This window comes from Stegodyphus dumicola, chromosome 5 (genome assembly GCF_044657685.1).
Source record: "Stegodyphus dumicola isolate Sdum_Otavi_A_Nest chromosome 5, ASM4465768v1".
Lineage (NCBI taxonomy): Eukaryota > Metazoa > Arthropoda > Arachnida > Araneae > Eresidae > Stegodyphus > Stegodyphus dumicola.
Genome location: NC_140772.1, coordinates 62,136,372 through 62,155,890, shown reverse-complemented (window position 1 = coordinate 62,155,890; position 19,519 = coordinate 62,136,372). Strand labels below are relative to the sequence as shown.

The 19,519-nt window shown below is 31.0% G+C and overlaps 1 protein-coding gene across 1 annotated transcript in view; it reads right to left on the bottom strand.

Annotated features, from left to right (window-relative positions):
* The window catches only part of Ltn1 (E3 ubiquitin-protein ligase listerin), a 198,853-nt gene that overhangs the window by 129,989 nt on the left and 49,345 nt on the right, over positions 1-19,519 (bottom strand). The window contains exons 9-11 of the mRNA XM_085816712.1: positions 16,435-16,582; positions 11,048-11,773; positions 4,418-4,640 (exon numbers count right to left, since the gene is read on the bottom strand). Of these exons, the coding sequence (XP_085672838.1) occupies positions 4,418-4,640; positions 11,048-11,773; positions 16,435-16,582 (1,097 nt within the window). The remainder of the gene's footprint in view (positions 1-4,417; positions 4,641-11,047; positions 11,774-16,434; positions 16,583-19,519) is intronic.

Below are 19,519 nucleotides of genomic sequence, written 5' to 3'. Positions count from 1 at the left end.
AAAAGTCGTTAATCCGGACTCGTCGGGACTTCAGCGATTCCGGATTATCGATTTTTCCGGATTATAGATCATCAGTTTAAATCTGGTAAGATGGCATGCAGAAATTATATAATTAAAAATATGAAACCGTATTTTATGAAATAAAGAACAATTATGATCTAAAGGGTATCAAAATTTACAAAAAAAAGCTTAATATTTATTTGTTTACTTTACTTTCTTCACTATCGGAAGCGAATTATAATGACGAGGAATTTGATTTAAATCATATCAAAAACGGAGTACATCGAAATGAAATACTACATTTAATAAGGAATTATAAGCCAAATAAAATAAAAACACCTGCCCTGAAGATAAGGATAGTGATGACAGATCAACTTCCAATTCACTGCGTGCCGTGGCGTCCCCCTGCCGCAGAGCAGCGTGAAATTGATAAACAGATTTCTGAATGGTTACACAAACAAAGGATATGACTTTATCCATTTTTTGCAGTAATTCCACTTTTTGTTTAATGGACTTCGAAATATACTTTCGCTTTGTAGATCCTTTACATATTAGTAAATATATATCGGAAATTCTATTTGACATAATCGAAAGTTCAAGCTTACTTTTATAAAATTGCTCTAACAGTCTGCAAAAAACAATAAGCCAGATCCAATTCGGAGATTAAGGAACAACGCAATCTGCAACATTAACTGAATTAGATAATTTTTTGATCTATTATGTAAATACTGCACCTGTATAAAATGGCCAATTACCATTTCTGACAAGAAAAACTTTTAGAACTATAATTGAACTTGAAATCATATGAAAATCTTGACTAATCAATTTTTATTGTCTAAATCAAAATTATGGTGGTTATGAATGCAGTACTTATGCATGCTTATGAACTTTTAAATATGTTTGGTACTTACATATTATCTTGTTGACAATAAAGTTTGTGGAGATTCCATAAAAGTCACGCCAATTAGTCCTTTGGAACTTTGATGGAAATGATGACCCTTTAGTTAATATTAACTAATAAATAATCAAAAACTAAGCTGCTTTGTTTTTGCACTTCATAAAATGACTTTCTTTGATTTTTACTATTTTATTATGTTTTCTAATTTTACAAGAGAACCTGCTTAAAAATGCTATGAGTGCAAACTTTCTGCAGGTAGCTGTTCGAATTTTTTACTGTTTTGTAGGCCACATCCAGGTGACCATACTGTGTCCATTAAGAAAAACTTTTTCTTGATGGTCATAACATTGAAAATAATCTACCGCTTGTTGTTCTGTAGAAGACAGGTCCCATATTTTAATAATTTTTAATATTTTTTTTCCAAAATGCAAGAAAAAGAAAACAGTAATAACAATTAACTTATATCTTTGTTCTAGAAAAATGCTTCTCGAGAATTAATTATGGTTATAGCAAACAAAAAAGCAGATGTTACGAGAGTGCTGTTACATCACACATCACACTTATCCATAACTGACCTTAAATCATGCTGCTTGGTGACAGTTTCACTGTAGACAAAACAATGTATAAGTTCCATATATTTTTATATTTCTTTATTAATATTAAGAAAATAAAATGCATTTACATGGATTAAGCTAATTACATAACTAAGTCAAGGTTCTTGAAAACTATAATTTTCCAACTAGCGTGCATAATTTCTCTGAAAAATCAAAACATTTTGTCTAACTGTATAAAACCTAAATGAGTATAAAATAACTAACTATTGTGCTTCTTGGATAAAAATTTAAGAAATTACCTTTATTTTTATACTAAAAAATACTCAATTATGGCATCCCAAAAATATGAAAAATATCTTTTAAAGAAAATATAATTTCATCATTTTAATCATACATTATTTTTCTAATGTAGGAAAAGAAATCTAAAATAAATATAAAAAATAAATAAATAAATAAAGATTTGCTTATCCATAATGTTGTGAGCAGTACATATTACAGTTTTATGTCAATGACTAAAAAGCATTCCAATTTTATTTAAGATATTTTAATAGCCAGAACATAAAATAAAAGAGTAAATACAATGTCAAGGGAATCAAAATAAGCATACATAATTTCATGAACAGTTAGTTACAGAAATACCGAGTTTTATAATGTTTATACTTTTGCTATTTTACAGGTACCTGACCCCTTTATGTCAAATGAAGGGGGGGAGAATAAACAAACAAAAAAAGAAAAGAAACTAGACTTTAGCTATCAAGAAAACATGCTACTAATAACCTTTGTGGCTCCATTAAAACAATCTTTCAAGAAAACAGCAGTTTTTCGTGAGCTATAGTTTATTTTACAGATCTTAGCCAGTAAACATCATTCAGCATCAGTTCTGCTGATATTACAAATTTCATCTACCAGTCAGTAAAAGCATCCCAGAAAATCACAGGTTCTTACATCATGCGAGTTTTCCCAAAATAGGAGATCAACGACTTTCCTGTGCCTAAGCTAAAACTGTTCTGTCATCCTTAAATTGTAGTTATTTGTTTGCTTTACTTGTTTTTATGAGTATTATTTAGAATTAAATATAATTTCACATGTTTATTTTCAGTTAAATATAAAAAATACATTTAATTCATAACATAACTGTTTCAAAAGAATAAATATTAAAGTTAAATTAAATTTAAATAATTCTCTTGCGCCACTGCTGCAAGGAATGAAATTTGAATTTAACAAACATTCTCTGTTCATAAAAAGCAAATTTAAAGTTAATTAAATTTTAAATAATGAAATTTAATTGCAAACTAATAAATGACTAATTATTGCTGCAAACTAATCTACAATATCATTTAAGTTCTGAGAGCATATGTAAATCAAGTGCAAGCATCAAAATCCATGAATAAACATATAATTCCAAAAAGAATTTAATCCTAAAAAAGTTATAAAAAATCCATAAGTGAATAATTGTTGAGCAGGCAGGAGACAAACTTATCAAGGGAAAGTTGCCTCGAAACCTAACTCTTCAATTATTCAATTCGTGTTTCGTCATCCATGTAGGAAAGGATAAAAGTCAAAACCAAAAGTAAAATCAAATGTTGTGAATTACTAAAAAGAAATTTAAACAAGTGGAATTTTGAGAAATTAATAATTAATCATTTATTTGTTTGTAATTAGATTTCATTATTTAAAACTTAATTAACTTTAAATTTGCTTTTTAAGAATAGAGAATGTTTGTTGATTCATAACATAAAATTATAGAAATGCAAAAAATTACATAAAAAAAGAAACACATTGAAAATTATAAAAAATGCAAAGTCACTATTCACTTTCTAGAGTAGTTTCTGGTAATTAATGAGCATATCATCAATTATGATGAAAATGAATATAAAACAGGATATGCTGGTTTATTCATTTTATAATTTTATTTTATATAATTTTCATTTTATATTTTATACTTTAGCAAATCTTTATCACATCACCAAATGAAACATACAGCATGTCATATTCTATAGTCAAAACAGTATTGTTTATCTTCCCTCAAATACTGTCAATCTTAAAAATCTGTTGATTGCCATGAGTTTTCCAAAAGTACATAAGAAATAAAAACCAGCCTGTAATTAGTAGGTTTATTGATTGGTTTTCTGACTAAATAAATAATTTGAATTTAGAGCATAGATGTAATAAATAAATTTTTGCATATGAACTGAATGACGACTTACAGCATTATTTTTTTCCCATCTGTAAAAATCGCCAAATTGCATCAAAAGGGTTAACACAAGGCTTCTTAAACCTCTTTCAATCATGGCCCGCCTTTTTATCATCGAGATTTTTTCGCGACCCCCAGGACCCCATAATATTTATAAAAATTTTGTGGGACCCTATAAGCATTGCACAAATCCGACACAGCATGAGTGAAACTGTCAATTTTTTCACTTGTACTGTAATATACTATTGCAGTTTTAGGTCATCAACTTTAATTTCTAATTTTAAGACATAGAACAAAGTGAAAATTTTAAATAAGTAACAGATGAAATGACAGCCTCACGTGCAAAGCAAGGAAAATGAATGTTTATATTACAAAAAGAATACGTTGAAACGTTCCCCCCCCCTTGTCTGTATTGTCTTATCTTCATCTATTTTCAGATACATTGCGTAAAAATATTTGGTAATTGTAAAATTATTATAATAAGTTAGAAAAATATCAAAACTACTAAAATTTATGTGACCCCCTGCTGCAGGTCCCGCAACCCACAGTTTAAGAAATCCTGCGTTAATACACAAGTATCAAATCAAATTTTGGCAATGAATAATTATGCAAATTAGAATGCAATTCTTCAACTTGTGTGTGTATTTACAATCTATTAATAACAGATTTAAATGCATTTCACTAATGGGGAAAAAAAAAAAAAGAAAGAAAGAAAGAAAACACATGTTAATTAATATTACACAAAACCCAAAACTATTCAGTAATTTTTACCTTTAGAGTACTTTGCAGTCAAATAAATGCCCAGGACATTCATCTGAGATACACAGTCATCATTTCTGGTTGTGCCATCTAATGATGCTCTGGTTTCTTTCAAAATATTCAGAACTGTTTCAGACAATACAGAACTTTTAAGCCATTCTTCAAAGTAATCATTCTCAGCACTTGTCTCTAAACCCTTCTTTAAAATATTTTCTAACAGCACTATATTTTTTGCCTTAGAAAGTATAAAAGAAAATCTTATTTGATTAAAAATGTACTCATTTATATATAATCAAACAAAAAATAACAATTTAAAAAGGAAATGTTTTAAAATGAAATCATCAAATTTTAATTAAATATTGTAACTATATAATTCTGCTACATATATTTAAAATATCAATAGCCAAGAAAAGCTATAAATGCTGTTAAATAACAATTAAAAATACTAAAATAAATAACGCATTTAAAATTTTAAGTACAAGACATTATAAATAAATAATTACTTTACTCTACAGAATGTACCTTTAACTGTTATCTTTAAGGCACATGTGAATGGATGAAGATGAGGAAAGTAGATATTTACATAGACGGGGATGAGTCAAACTCTAACAACTGATCCTCTGAAGACTTATCGACAAGTAAGGGGAACAATTGTGATGATCAGGCTGTTTGAGATGTGAAAGAAGTTGGCATGTTAGATGTGACAGCAACACTGATTTCTGAAGTGTTTTTCTTAAGAAAATAAATGTCTGATCTTGTCTGAATAGGTTTTTGTTTCCTTTCATCATAAATAAAATGTATCGCTGCTTGGTATCGTGCACAGCAGACTTTACTTCAGCAAACCTCTCAAAATTTCAAAAATGTCTTCTTCAAACTTGAAAACTTTGTCTCAAACTTTGAGCACGGATTTGTGAAACAAAATTTTGCATACACGCATTATCTTTGTTTTTTCCATTTAATCTGTCCAATGTTAGAATTTCATTCATGTGGGGTTCAACATTCATTCATCAACACTGAATGCTTGCTGGCATCAATTCTGATCAAAAGTAATCAATTTGAAAAGATTTCCTTTGATTAAAAACAATGCCAAAGAAATAGTGGTGAAGGATTTTCACGTATGGAAAAAGGAAAAGTTAACAACTTAATCAAAAAATGACAAATGAAGAACTGAATGATCTTATAAGGCCATCTGACAGTTGAGGCAGTGATAACGAAGAATATAAAAGTGCTTTTAACTTGTAAGATATTAAACATTTATATTGTTAAAAATGGCACAGAAACTGTCTGATTTTTGTAATGGAGATTGACTCAAAAGAAGAAAGAAGAGAATACTTTACAAGAAACATTGAAAAACATGGTGCTTCTTACCAGAAAACTTTTAATAAGTTGTGTTAGTCCTTGTCCCAAGCAAAAATCGCCAGTATTTTTTTTTAAAATAATTGTATCACATACTTATTCAACAGCAGCAAATTTTTTTTTTCAATAAGCAATTGTTTCATTTTTTCCTTTTAACTATAATAATATTCAGGTTTGTGTAAATTATACATATTTTTTTTATCTGAATTGCACACTTTTTACATAGAAAGTTAACTTTGCAGAACTAGATGCTGCCCACACATTGTAATGACATAATCCCTAAGTTTGGCAAGTCCTTCCAAATGTGCTGTAAAGTGATATCAGGTTTATCATCGATAACTAGGAGTATATACAGTAAGTACTCTTTTTTGGGTGGGCAATCACATGTTGGATCTTTTTTGTTAATTTTATTTTTGATTCTGAAGAAATTTCGTAAGGTTGGAAGCACCTGTATGTATTTTAAAAGCTTTATACTGATCAGATAAAATAATAGTTTTACTTTACGAGATAGTATGAATTTACCCATAAATTTCTCGATAAACAGTGTTCTATTTAACACTTTTTTGACTGCTTCAGTGAACTATTTATGAATATATTAAATGGAGAGTAGAGATACTAATGCCCATTCTATGCCTAGATTTATCAAAAAAAAAAAAAAAAAAAAAAAAAAAGACTATGCATTCCATTAACTACAGAAAATGACTTTTTTTTTGGGGGGGGGGCGGGTTCCATTCAGAATTTATCATGCATTACAAAGTTAATAAAAGACTTCTTTTTCCAGAGATTTACACTTATTTCTAAATATGTAAATTTCCATAAAACAAAATATACATCATTGCTTACAACTATTAGATATATTTTTGGTTTAATATATTATTTGAAAACAAAAATTATTCCAACAAATACCAGAGAATTAGCTTAAGACTACCATTCCCAGCTAGAGATATTTCTGAAGCATAATACTGAAGATTTTTCTTAATGCTATACAACTTCCACAAAGCATCACTGCTCCACATCATAGGCACTCAAGATTTAAATAATATACCAAAACTCCTATCCAACTAACTACGTTTCTCCATATAAGCATTAACCTGTTATTAATTTCAAAATACAACTAACCTATGCATGTACCATAAAAGAATGACTTGCTGAACTCTTCAAATCTCCTTATTTGAAACACAGTGTTATAATAGTTTAAGTCAAAGTATTTTTCAGTATTAATAATAAATAATAAACAAATTAAAATAACTTATTTTAGTAAAAATTATGTATGATCAAAAACAGGTACATAATTTTTAAAGTACATTAACAATTTGTTATGTGTGTTACTCAAATTTATATCTTGATTACCGGCTTCTTTATTTATCTAATCAAAATAATTTTTTGTGGTGCTGAAATACCACTAGGAGAATCTCTGAGAAGGAGAGCTTTTAACCATTTATGTAAGCAGCTGAACTAAAAGCCATTACATCTGAATAAATTTGGTATGTCATATAGCAGGACTTAGGTTGAGTTTTTGCATCTATACGGCCCACGACGATGTAACGCGCAATTTAATCTATTGCGGCGTTTACGCTGATGCGGCGTTTCTGTGTAATTTTAATTTTTTTCCCGCCATTTTTCTCGAGTGCGGCGTTTACGCTGATGCGGCCTTTCTTCCGGAAATTACGGTACATAAGAGCAATAAAAAGTTTGCAACTTGATGAAAAAAACTTTACATATAATGATTACCGTAATTTCCGGAAGAAAAGCCGCGGCGTTTACGTGTTTAAAACTTAAATTTTCAGCGGGTGCGGCGTTTAGGAGCACTAAAAATAAAATATTTCCTATGATGGTCATTGTACATAGTTTGGATGGCCTTGTCATTGTGCATAGACTGGTGCTGTTTCCACACAAAACACCACTCAGTTGCTTTTTGCGAACGTTATTTTGTTTACATTCTTTCCCTTGAATGGACCAACATGCCTTATTCACCCTAAACGAGATCTCAGAACAATAACATTCTTCCCCCTTTCAAATCAACATTCTCATCAGTTTGAATAGTCTCTCTCCTCTGCCATTCAATGAATCTTCCAGAACCCATCCTCTTCCCACCCCTGCCTTTTCTGCAATTTTTTTCAAAGGCGGACACGACTCCACCTGCCTCGAAATAGTGAACTCTGATGTATTTCCCCTTCAGCATGAATGGATTTTTCTTGGTATTCTGCCAAATACAGATCCCATCAGTTTGGGTACAAGTACTTGTTGAATAGTTTTTAATTAGGGAGCGGAAAATTTTTGAAAATGTCTCTACACGGCACAGAAGCTATACATTTCTTACCTTTAATTTATTTTTGAGTTATGGTTTCATTTTATGCATTTTTCTTAACTGGTATGTCATATAGCAGGACTTAGGTTGAGTTTTTGCATCTATACGGCCCACGACGATGTAACGCGCAATTTAATCTATTGCGGCGTTTACGCTGATGCGGCGTTTCTGTGTAATTTTAATTTTTTTCCCGCCATTTTTCTCGAGTGCGGCGTTTACGCTGATGCGGCCTTTCTTCCGGAAATTACGGTACATAAGAGCAATAAAAATGCACTCTGCATAAGAATAAAAGAACTGCATAGGAATAAAAGAACAATGTCTTGTTGCAACATTATTGACAGCTGAGACGACATCTGTAGTGCTGAAAAACACTTTCAAAATTTAGTGACATGAACAAATCACTTTCAGTCATCAAGGAAGCCTGTGCCTATCCATAATGCAATCAATTATGCTAATGGTATAATAAATTTTAATAAGAGATAAATTTAAGAAACAGATAAAATATTATTTAGTACTTAAGAAAATAATAAATTTTTATTAGAGAAAATATTTAAAATGAAAAGTTAATTTAAATTTTTAAAAATACGATTTAAATAAAAAAAATAGTTTAAATATAACCTGGCTGTTTGATTTTTTAATCAAATAAAAAAATAAATTTTAAAAAATCATGATTTTAATTAATTCTGGTTTCAAAACAACACATTATGAGGCTTAACCAAAAATCTTCACAGGTAGCAGACTTGAGAAAGATCATTTACTTAGCAACAATATTACTACAACATAGACGTATAACCATGAAAAAATTTAAATAAAAGCTATACACATATACACATCTCTGCGTTTACACAGCTGAGATAACAGCAATTTATGAAGTCATTCAAGAGCTTCTACAAATAAGCCCTAAAAGTTAAATTTGTATATTCTTCCATTATAAAGTTAACGCAAAAAGTAATTAACCTGATTCCTTTTTCTACAGATTAAGCAAAGGACAAACTTAACTATCCTTATGCAATTAAATTTGAACAATCCTTTTCTGAAATGGAAATAATGGTGTGTATTTAATTATGGCAAAGCACACTAGGGATATCTGCCTAAGGGGAGGGATGCCTTCGTGGAGGACTTTCTAAGGGAAACTGGCTTGTATACACATTACACATGGGGAAAACCACGAAAACGCCCATGCAGCCAGCCCGTTCGCGGGATTCGAACCTCGGACCGAACTACCAGTGTTCAGCGACTTTACTGCTCGGCCGCTGGCGGGCCGAAATGGAAATAATGACATAGCATTATCTGAAGTTAAGGCAAGCACTTTGCAAAATGTATATCTTCCAATCAGGATTCAGTTTTAATATTTATCTAATCAAAATAATTTTTTGTGGTGCTGAAATACCACTAGGAGAATCTCTGAGAAGGAGAGCTTTTAACCATTTATGTAAGCAGCTGAACTAAAAGCCATTACTTTTTGTTATCAAAATTAAGTCTCCAATAATGAGCCTTTGTAATGACAATTTAAGCTTTAGTTGAACATCTGATTTTAAATACATTTACATCTGAATAAAGCCAGAAGTATGAAAAATTGCCATGAACATTACAAAATAAGACAGTAATAACAGTGTACATGTGATACACACAGAGAAATAATGATCAATAGATGTAGTTCCCTGCATATGTTTAACAAAGCAACTACGTCTGTCTAGAGATATAGAGATGAAGTCTTATAACTCTACATAAGGCTTTATAGCAGTGCATGTGAATCTTACTTTTCTCATATAGACATACATCCACACTAAATAATCTGTTCGAAATTAACTGAAATTGAAGACACCAGGTGAATAAACCAGCCAGCCAAATCTGGCTGGTTTAATTACAGAATCACAGAGCTTAGAACTTAGAGATTCAGAACTTAGAGCACATTCTTCGAATAATTGTTACTCTGTAAAACTCTTCTTTTAGAGATCTGCGACTTAGAACATATTGAGAAGAGAAATGGAACTTACTCTTCTGAACTCAAATTCACCTGAATGAATAAGAAATTACATTGTGATATGTGGCCATTAGTTAAGAGAAAAGAATGATATAAAAATCATTTTAATATTTATTTCCTAACAATATAAAATGTTAGCATTTATTTATGAGACAGCCATGTGAATTATTTCAAATTTATTTACTTCATAATAGACTTACACTGCCTTCACAGTGAACATTTTTTTTAGTCTGCATTTTACTTGAATAGATTCTCAAATATCAATTTTTGCTTTCAACAGATATTTTATCAGTTGCAGTTTCTTCTTGAATAACACTGCAAATCTCCTCGCAGGCTCCCCCCCAAAAAAAATTCTGATATAAACTTTTATATGATTCTTTCACATGTTGGCATTACTTCACACATCAGCATTCTATGTAATGAAAAATAGAATTTCACGGTATCAGAAATGAAGTACATGCCAAATGCCACAAGAAGTACCATTGCCCTCTCAGAACCTTTCTATACTGAGAGCCAAATTTGGTGGGCAAATCAATTTTGGGAGAACTTTCAAAATATATCAAGAAATATTTTTGCTGGACTTTTAAAAGACCTGAAACACCATTTTCATAAATGATGTCAAGTTCTATCTACGATGTACCAAATATGAAACATCAGCTTCTCCACATTATTATTCTACAAGCTATTACTCAGCACAGATGCAGCAGTCCAAAATTTAACTATAAAATGCAGTTTTTATATTTTATACATTGATATTGTGACCCATAACTACCAGCACAATAGTCGCACAAGTAAACTATTTTCCTTTTTTAATATCTTTTTCCTCCGATTTATTCTCACTTGCTTATTATGTTTCAGTCCCAGCCAAAATGAAAATTTGATTTTTAATATTTAATAAATATTTTATTTAATTAATATTTTGAGAAAAATGTATGCACTATACATAAAACATATTATATTACAAAAAAGTACAAGGCAACAAATAAAGATTTACCTTACAACAACTATTCAGTATCGCCACAGCTTCTTCTTCAGTAACACAACAAATGCAAAAGATAATATCTACAATAGAGCTTATACAAGCATAATCACCTTCACTAGCAGATGCCCATTTCAGAATCACTTCTTGGCAAAAAATGACAAACAGTTTTTCATCATCATTTGGAACAATGTGTGTATTTAAAAATTCATTAAAAAGTTCTTTGTTTATAGTTGAAGCTACTAATTCTCCAAAAATCCTCAAGTAACAAATATTGCATTCTGCATTAATTTTTGAATACAGAATTTCATATAATCTTAAAATGGACTGAAAAGTTTGGTTTTCTCTTGTGAATGATGTTCCCATAGTAACAGCTGTTTGGTTACTAGAAGCAATGCTTTCATTTTGATCAGTTTTCTCTTCATCCTCAAATCTAACTTTTGGTTTCTTATTTCTTATAACTGTAGATGATGAAAACATACTATTAAAGAAATAAGCTACATATGTTGACACTCTACATTTTTCTTTCAGTTTTTCTTCAAAAATTTTACACAAAATGTCAATGATATTGTCCCAAAAAACTTGCAAACATTTAGCATAGTTCTCTGAATTTCCTTCATTTTCACTAAGAATTTTCTGTTCAGTTTTTTTAATTAAATCACCTAATAATGGATACAATTTGGATGCAGCAATGTGAGTACTTTCACAATCATAAAATGAAGAGTCCACAGTAGGAATAATCTAAAACAAGTAAAGAAATTCATTAGATAAACATATTTCCCCTTAATTAACAGAATTATTTTTGAAACAAAAATCTTTAAAATACCATTTTTTATTCAAAATAACACTATGTTATAGATGAAGCATCAAACATAATATACTTTAAAATTGAATTTTTTATAGTTTGGAAAATTATCTCTTATCATTTATTTGGCTTTGCACTTATAATATAACTGATTTGTTATTCACATAAACCCAGAACCAGCTCCAAGGCTCATATGGCCGCACCAAGCCACAGAGACTGCATCAGGCGGTAAGATATCTAGCACCGGCCCTCAGTAAAACTTAAGTATATGTAGGAATTTATTTATTCAGAACTCTGATAAGCCTTAAGCATGTGCAAGAAATAGACATAATACTAATAAATAGCTAAACTAATACAATTAACGTTTAATTGTATCAGTGCGCGATAGAAGCAAGATAAAATTTAATGGAAGAACTTGTCGTTAGTCGCCAAGCTCATGATGTATTGCCAAATATGTATAGTGGACGATAGCTAAATTTGATGGTGATAGCCGCGAATTTAAAGGGTTTTTTTTGTATATCGTAAGACAAAGGTGAAATTTTCCAATTAATGGATTTTGTAAAGAAATGTGGAGAAGCGGTAATAAATGAAGATGATATAAAAGAAGTTTTTCATTGTGATGACAATGCTTCTCAATCATCAATAAATTATTAATGAATGGCGAAATCTGTAGTATGGTTCTAGATCCAGAAAATATTGCTACCGATAGTGAAGAAAGTGACAGCCCAGTTACTGAAGACGAGAAAATTTCGATTAACAAGTTAGTCAGAATTCTCGACATAGCAGTTACAGGACTTCAACAATGTAACTAGATGTAATGTAAACAAGAGATTATGTCTGTCTACAGAATTAAAGAGAAAGTATTTGCAAAAAAAACGAAGCAACTTACGTTGAAAGAAATGTTTAATAGGGTAAACAAATACATACTTTTTTTTTTTTTTTTTTTTTTGTTGTTAAATTTTGATACCTTTTACATAAAAAATACTTCATTATTTCATAAATCACGATTTCATATTTTTAATTTTCTAATTTCTACATGCAATCTTATTAAATTTAAACTGATGATCTAATATGTGGAAAAATCCCAAATCTGGAATCGCAGAAGTCCTGACAAGTCCGGATTTCTGACTTTGTACTGTAATAGAGACTTTATTTGTATTTACATGGTAAAGAAAAGCTGAATAAAGAAGAAATAATTTTTCTTTAAGTAAATCTGAAATTTTAATTCCGCACTTCTTTATAGCCTCTAATAATATTTTTGATCAACTACTCAAGAGCAAAATATAAGGCAAAATTCGTATAAGGACTCATGTTAGGGAAAATTTTACTGCTAAAATTTTTGTAAAAAGAGTATTTACTTGCTTAAAAATATAAAACTTACTTTGAAAGTAATTTTGCTGGTGGATATAAAAATTCCTGGTATAATTCCATTATCGAGACCGCATGAAACCGCAGCCAAAATATATGCAGATATCTAGCAAATATGCCCATTTAACTGCAATTATTTAATATGATTACTATATAATATAATTTCATCTGAAATAAAATAATATTCTTAGATAGTTATCTGTTATTATGCTTCCTTCCTTACTATAATTATTTTTGGTATCATTGGTATCACCACTAGTTTGGAAATTTTTTGCAGTTCCTGATAATGGAATTATACCAAACTTTCATACAGGGTGATTCATAAAGAAGTATACAGTTTCAATGCACTATAAATCAAGAAAAATGTAAGATATTATATGTTACCTGCAACAGAATTGTATTGGATTATTTTAATTTTTGTTAGAGACAGTTACAGATGTTCTTAGTTACACAGAATACATTGAGCCAGTAATGCAATGCCATCCATACACATATTAAGGTATCTGAATCACGTCCATCGATAGGAGCTGTTATACGCTGCTTCAGCTTCACTAGATCGACAGGAATGCGATGGACGAATACCTTGTCCTTTAGGTACTCTCACAGGAAGGAATCACAAGGTGTTAAGACAAGACTTCTGGCTGGCCATTGGATAAGTGGCATGTTGCAGTCCGCTGCTTATCCAATCTCTCGGTGAGGAAGATGTTCATCGAGGTAAAGCAGTACCTCCTACATACAAAGCCACTGCACAGCTGACACTACGTCTCTAAAGTCGTCCTTATCTACAGACAGAATGGTTGCCACATGAAGCCACTTATCGCTGTTATTCCCTTAAGAGGAGAGAAAATGAAACGTAGTCCCCCCCCCTTGCAGAAGGCTTATATCATTTGGTTTTAAATAAATAAATATGTATATCCGATTTGCCCTTCATCGACTGCATTTCCTAATTTCAAATACGTATCTTAACTTTTCTTAAATAATTTTACACTTAAAATAATATAACAGAAATTGATTTAACATACTTCAGATGGTGGTAATAAAATACATGTTTAAGTTCTGGCTGTTGCTGGTTTGTTTTTTGAATATATATTTTACTAAATATCCTCTTCCTTAATAAAAAGGCAACAATAATGCATAATGACAAATTAATAGTTGATTAAAACTAAAAATACCTAATCCTTAATTTATTATTAATGTTTTATTTTTGTAATATCATTTTTTAACTACATTTGCTATTTACACATATTTGTTTAGTAATTTTCCACTTTTGATCTTGTTCACTTCACTGTAGAATTGAATTTTGTAACATATAATAAACCTGGAGTATGATTTGAATACTATTTTTGAACAATATGAAAAATACTATTTTTGAGCATATATTGGTATTTATTCAGTGTTAATTTTCAATATAGGCACAAAAAATTCCACTGTGTGGATATTTAGATTTATTCACAATCTGAAAAATAAAACTGACAAAAAAACAGGATCCTTGATTGCAGAACTTTTTGCTGCAGAATTATATTTGATACAAGAAGCTTAAAATGAACATTTTCCTGATGAAATTAATAATTTAAAGTCTGGACAGTTGATATCGAAAAAAGCTTAAAAATTTATGACCTGAATTCTAAGTGAGGAAGGAGTTTTGATTCTAGGAAGAAGATTACAAAAATCCTGTTTATGTTTTCACGAGCAGCATCCTACAATTATTCCTTAAAAACTCATTTTACAGATCTTCTGGTACATGATGCCCATGAACGAGTTCTTCATTCAGCTCCAGATAATACTCTCACCTTCCTCTGTGAAAAATACTGAATAATTAGATCTAGACAAAATGTAAAAACAGGTTATAAGAAACTGTGTACTGTGACAGCATTATAACTCCCAACCGATGCAACAAGTCATAGCCCCATTACTTTCATCTAGGATTGAAAATGCAAATCCTTTTGATGTTATAGGACTGGATTATGCAGGTCCACTTTTCATTAAAAATAAAGTTACCAAGTATTATATCCTATTACTGACCTGTGCAATAACACCTGCAGACTGTATGGAATCATTTTCAGCTTCTTTCTCAAAATTCTCCAGACAGCAGGCTAAGATATCTACACTTCACAACACAACTTTTGCTTTGATTTTCTCGAGCTTCGCTGAATGGCAGTGGTGTGGTGTATTTAATTACGGCAAAGCACACTAGGGCTATCTGCTTAAGGGGAGGGATGCCTTCGTGGAGGACTTTCCAATCCTTCGGTGAGGAAGATGTTCATCGAGGTAAACTCACACGTAGATGGACCAGTGTGGTGATGCACCATCCTCTGAAGAAGGAAGTTGTCAATATTGCTCTGCAACTTGACATCAGCCAAAGAGTTAACATATACAGAAGTGTGGCTCCCATGGCAGTTTCTTCATGAAAAATAAACACACACTCGTATACACATTACACATGGGGAAAACCACAAAAACACCCATGCAGCCAGGCTGTTCGTGGGATTCGAACCTCGGACTGAACTACAGGTGTTCAGCGACTTTACGGCTCGGCCGCTAATGGGCCTCGCTGAATGGCGGTGCAAACTCTATCGGTGACTTCTTTTGATACAGTCAGTCATCCATTACTTTAGCACAAGTAGCCCGTAGTTTTAAATGTTTCATGTCACTGATAAGATTTTCTAGTTGGAGGTTCTTTTCCGAATCATGATCAAAAATGCCAGTGCACAGCAGTTGCGGATTCAAACACAAAAGGCCTTCTCCCATTGCAGACCCCGCCATTTCGACTGACTGATCACATGACATCCATGTGTCTATGTCACTTCTGTGAGAGGTAAGACACAAATTTTAAGAGTACATCTAGGTGTGTGGTGATTGTCTTTGATTGTTACTGTTTTACAGCGTCTGGAAAGTGTATACTTCTTTCTGAATCATCTTGTATAATATAATATGATGAGTTCTTTACTTCAAAAAACTTCTCCAGCATGTATCCCTTTTTCTGCTGTACTGACATTGTTTTCTTTACATATAACTCTTTCTAAAAATATAACAGTTTAATATTTCTTGAATAATTCTAGAGGCATGAGTATGTTTTGATTAGTTGTTTAGATGCAAATAATCTAAATTTACAGTAAAATTTGGAAAAGTACAGTTAGAGTAAAAGGGGAAAATATAAACAAAATTCGGAAAACATTCTAAAGAACCCTGGTCCTTTCATGAGCAGGTTACTGAAATTTTCTGTACTTACTTGGTTGATAATGACTTTTTCTAAAAATTCTGGTGCAAACTTTTTATTATCAAAATGAACAAAACATATGTATGTAAGGCACTCCATGAATGCAGTTAAAATTGCATCACACTCCATTGGTGAACTTCTTACTCCTTCAAGTTTAAGGCTATAATAAATGCAGTAAACACATGAGTATAGTAATACAAATCGGAAAAAAAGTTACATTATTACACTATTTATTGCATATATTTTTTACATGTACCTTATTTAATCTTATTTTTCTCTCCTTCGCATACCTTCCCTTAGTTAAAGTTTGTTTCAGACAATTTTGATTTATTTACATAATTTTCAGTTTATTTCCTGATTTCAGGAACTGGACTCCTCCAAAAGAATAAACAGTTTCTGTAACCTTATTTCAGATCTTTAAAATTCTAGCCATGGTCATTTATCTTCTCCCATACGCATAAAAAGGGAGGTACGAAATGGACAGAAATCAACGGGGCACCCCTTTCCCCCCTCCCAAAGAGTAAATTCCAGCAGCAGATAATAAAGATAGGAGAATATGTCTTTTTACACCACCAAAAAGAATACATCTCCACTGGAAACTGAAAATTAACAGCAACAACCAAATGTCACCCTGTTATCTTCCTGTGGCATCTAATTATAATAGGATTATAAATGCTGATATTTTACGATTTTCTCCTTTTTAGATATTTTTAGACTTTATCCTCACAGGCCTTTATTTGGGAAAACAAATCTCCAGATATGCAATTTAATATGAAATTCATTGCCTTCATCAACAGTCCAAAAGGACAGATGACTATGAAGATGAAAATGACTGAAGAAAAAAAGTAATTTGAAAACTACAGTCTAAAACCTCAAAGAAGAATTTACCATTAAACATTTTTAAATTAAAAATTAACAAAAATTAAAAATACAGGAAATTATGCAAATATTTCTTTTTTTACATAAAAAAAAAAAAAAAAAGCATTTGCTGTTTCTAATTTATAAAATCAAAACTTTACTACTGAATAAACTTCAGCTAAAAAGAATATGTATAAAATAGTATAAACAGAAACAAATCACAACAAAAATTATTGAAGTACTAAATATTAAACTTGAAATCTATATGTTGCTACAGAATTCACTATAATCACTGGATTCCTTTTGGATGCAGAGGATGATGGCTTCAATTTAGAACTTTTGATAACCTTTCATAAGTTGTTAGAAATCTGCTTTATTAATGGCATTTATGATATAAAATATAAAATAAACTACAATTTTAAAATTTTGTTAAGAACTCATTGTAAAAAACTTAAAAACTTAAAGTTATATTGTACCTATTGCTGACACACAACAACTTTAAATATCCCTGACATAAGTTTATTGAAACTGAAAACATTTTTTGGCAAGTACAAATAAAAGTTAAGAAATCTGCATCTTGCAATATTTTAATACGATTTTTATCACACTAGAAATTAATGGTACTTACGTATTAACGTAACCAGGCCAAAATTCGCATAAATTGCCAAATTTGGCTACCCTACTTACGGCAACCCTACATGTGTTATACGTAGTTTTGTAAAAAGAGCATGTGGAGATTCACAAAATTTTCCTGCATTTTCGTGCAAATTTTTGTAATTTATGAGAAAATAGCAGTGTACATGGATAAAGTCAAGAGTGTGCGCAATGCCATTTTTGTGCAATTCTGGGATGTTTTTTTAAGTAAAAATAAGTCGACGTGTACATGGTTATGGCGAATACGGTTTTCAATCAGTGTTAAAAGCAATAGCCAAAAGATTTCCGCCGAAAAAATAATTCTGCAACTTATTCAAATTCGAAACCGGAAGGGTTTAATTGCTATTTTATATTTTAAAACAAAATAATATAAAAAACTGTATTAAAAATTATCTGTAATTAATAAATGTACATTTTCTTTCTATTCATACTTTTTTACTCAAACTGTTGGAAAATATAGCTTATTTTTAAACCTTTTACTGCATCATCTCTCCTCCTTGAAATGTTTATTTAGTTTAGTCCTTATTTTAATGTAATACAGTAGTTACTTCTACTTCTTTTTCTTGCTGCCACTGTTTGCATTGAGAACGGACTGTTTCAACCTAATTGAGATGCAAAAACGAAACATGATGTTACGTTATCTGAAAAGCCGATTCGTGCCGAAAGCTGATTGGTTGCCGTGAGATGACGTCATTCCTACTTCTGCTATAAGTATCTCGCGTCGCTCTGGCTCAACCCTTCTAGTTCCTGCTTTCCCGGCATTTGAGTGAGCGGTTTCCAGCCCCTTCAGAAGAATGGATGCAGTCCGGTGATTAAAGTGCATTGGTTCTGGTTTGCGAGATGATGGTTCCAGAATAAAGTTCTTCGGCTACCATGTGAGTGACTGCCGTGGGCGGCATCCATGTTTCTTCAATGAAGGCGGAATTAAAAATACGTGAGCGGCGACGATTCCTTGTGCAAACGGAGTTAGGCCGGTTTTAAGTGTTTTCAAGAACTTCATTTGAATTTTCAGGTGTTTTTCTTGACCATTGATTATGGACTTATTGAATGGGTAGCCAGCTTTATTTTTAGGCCGCATAATTACTGTTTAGGACATTTTTGTTTGTATAGAATGCCAGTGTTTTGGAGACCAGGTAAAAATATTATTTGATGAATGATGATTATATTATATTTTTCCTAAGACTCTGATATTATTGACATTTATTTTTGTGTGTTTTTATTCTTTATTATATTGTTAATAAATTGGTTAAGCTCAAAATCTTTTATTGTCTTCAATGTCTGCACAGCATATCTCAGGGAGCTTTCATTGCTACTACTGCTAAATGTTTAATTTCTTTAAACTTTAAACTTTGCTTTAGCATCATAAACTTACAAGTAGCGCCAACCTGGTTGCGACAATACGTAAGTACCAAATTAATTAACTACATTTACAGATTTTCCAACATTATATTATTGTTTTTAATGGAAATGAAAATATCAAATTTCAAATAACTAAAATCTTAAAATCTTCGTAACATAGTATTTGCAAAAATTACATAATTGAAATGCCTTTGCAGGTCGCTTTAAATTTGACTACCTTTATATA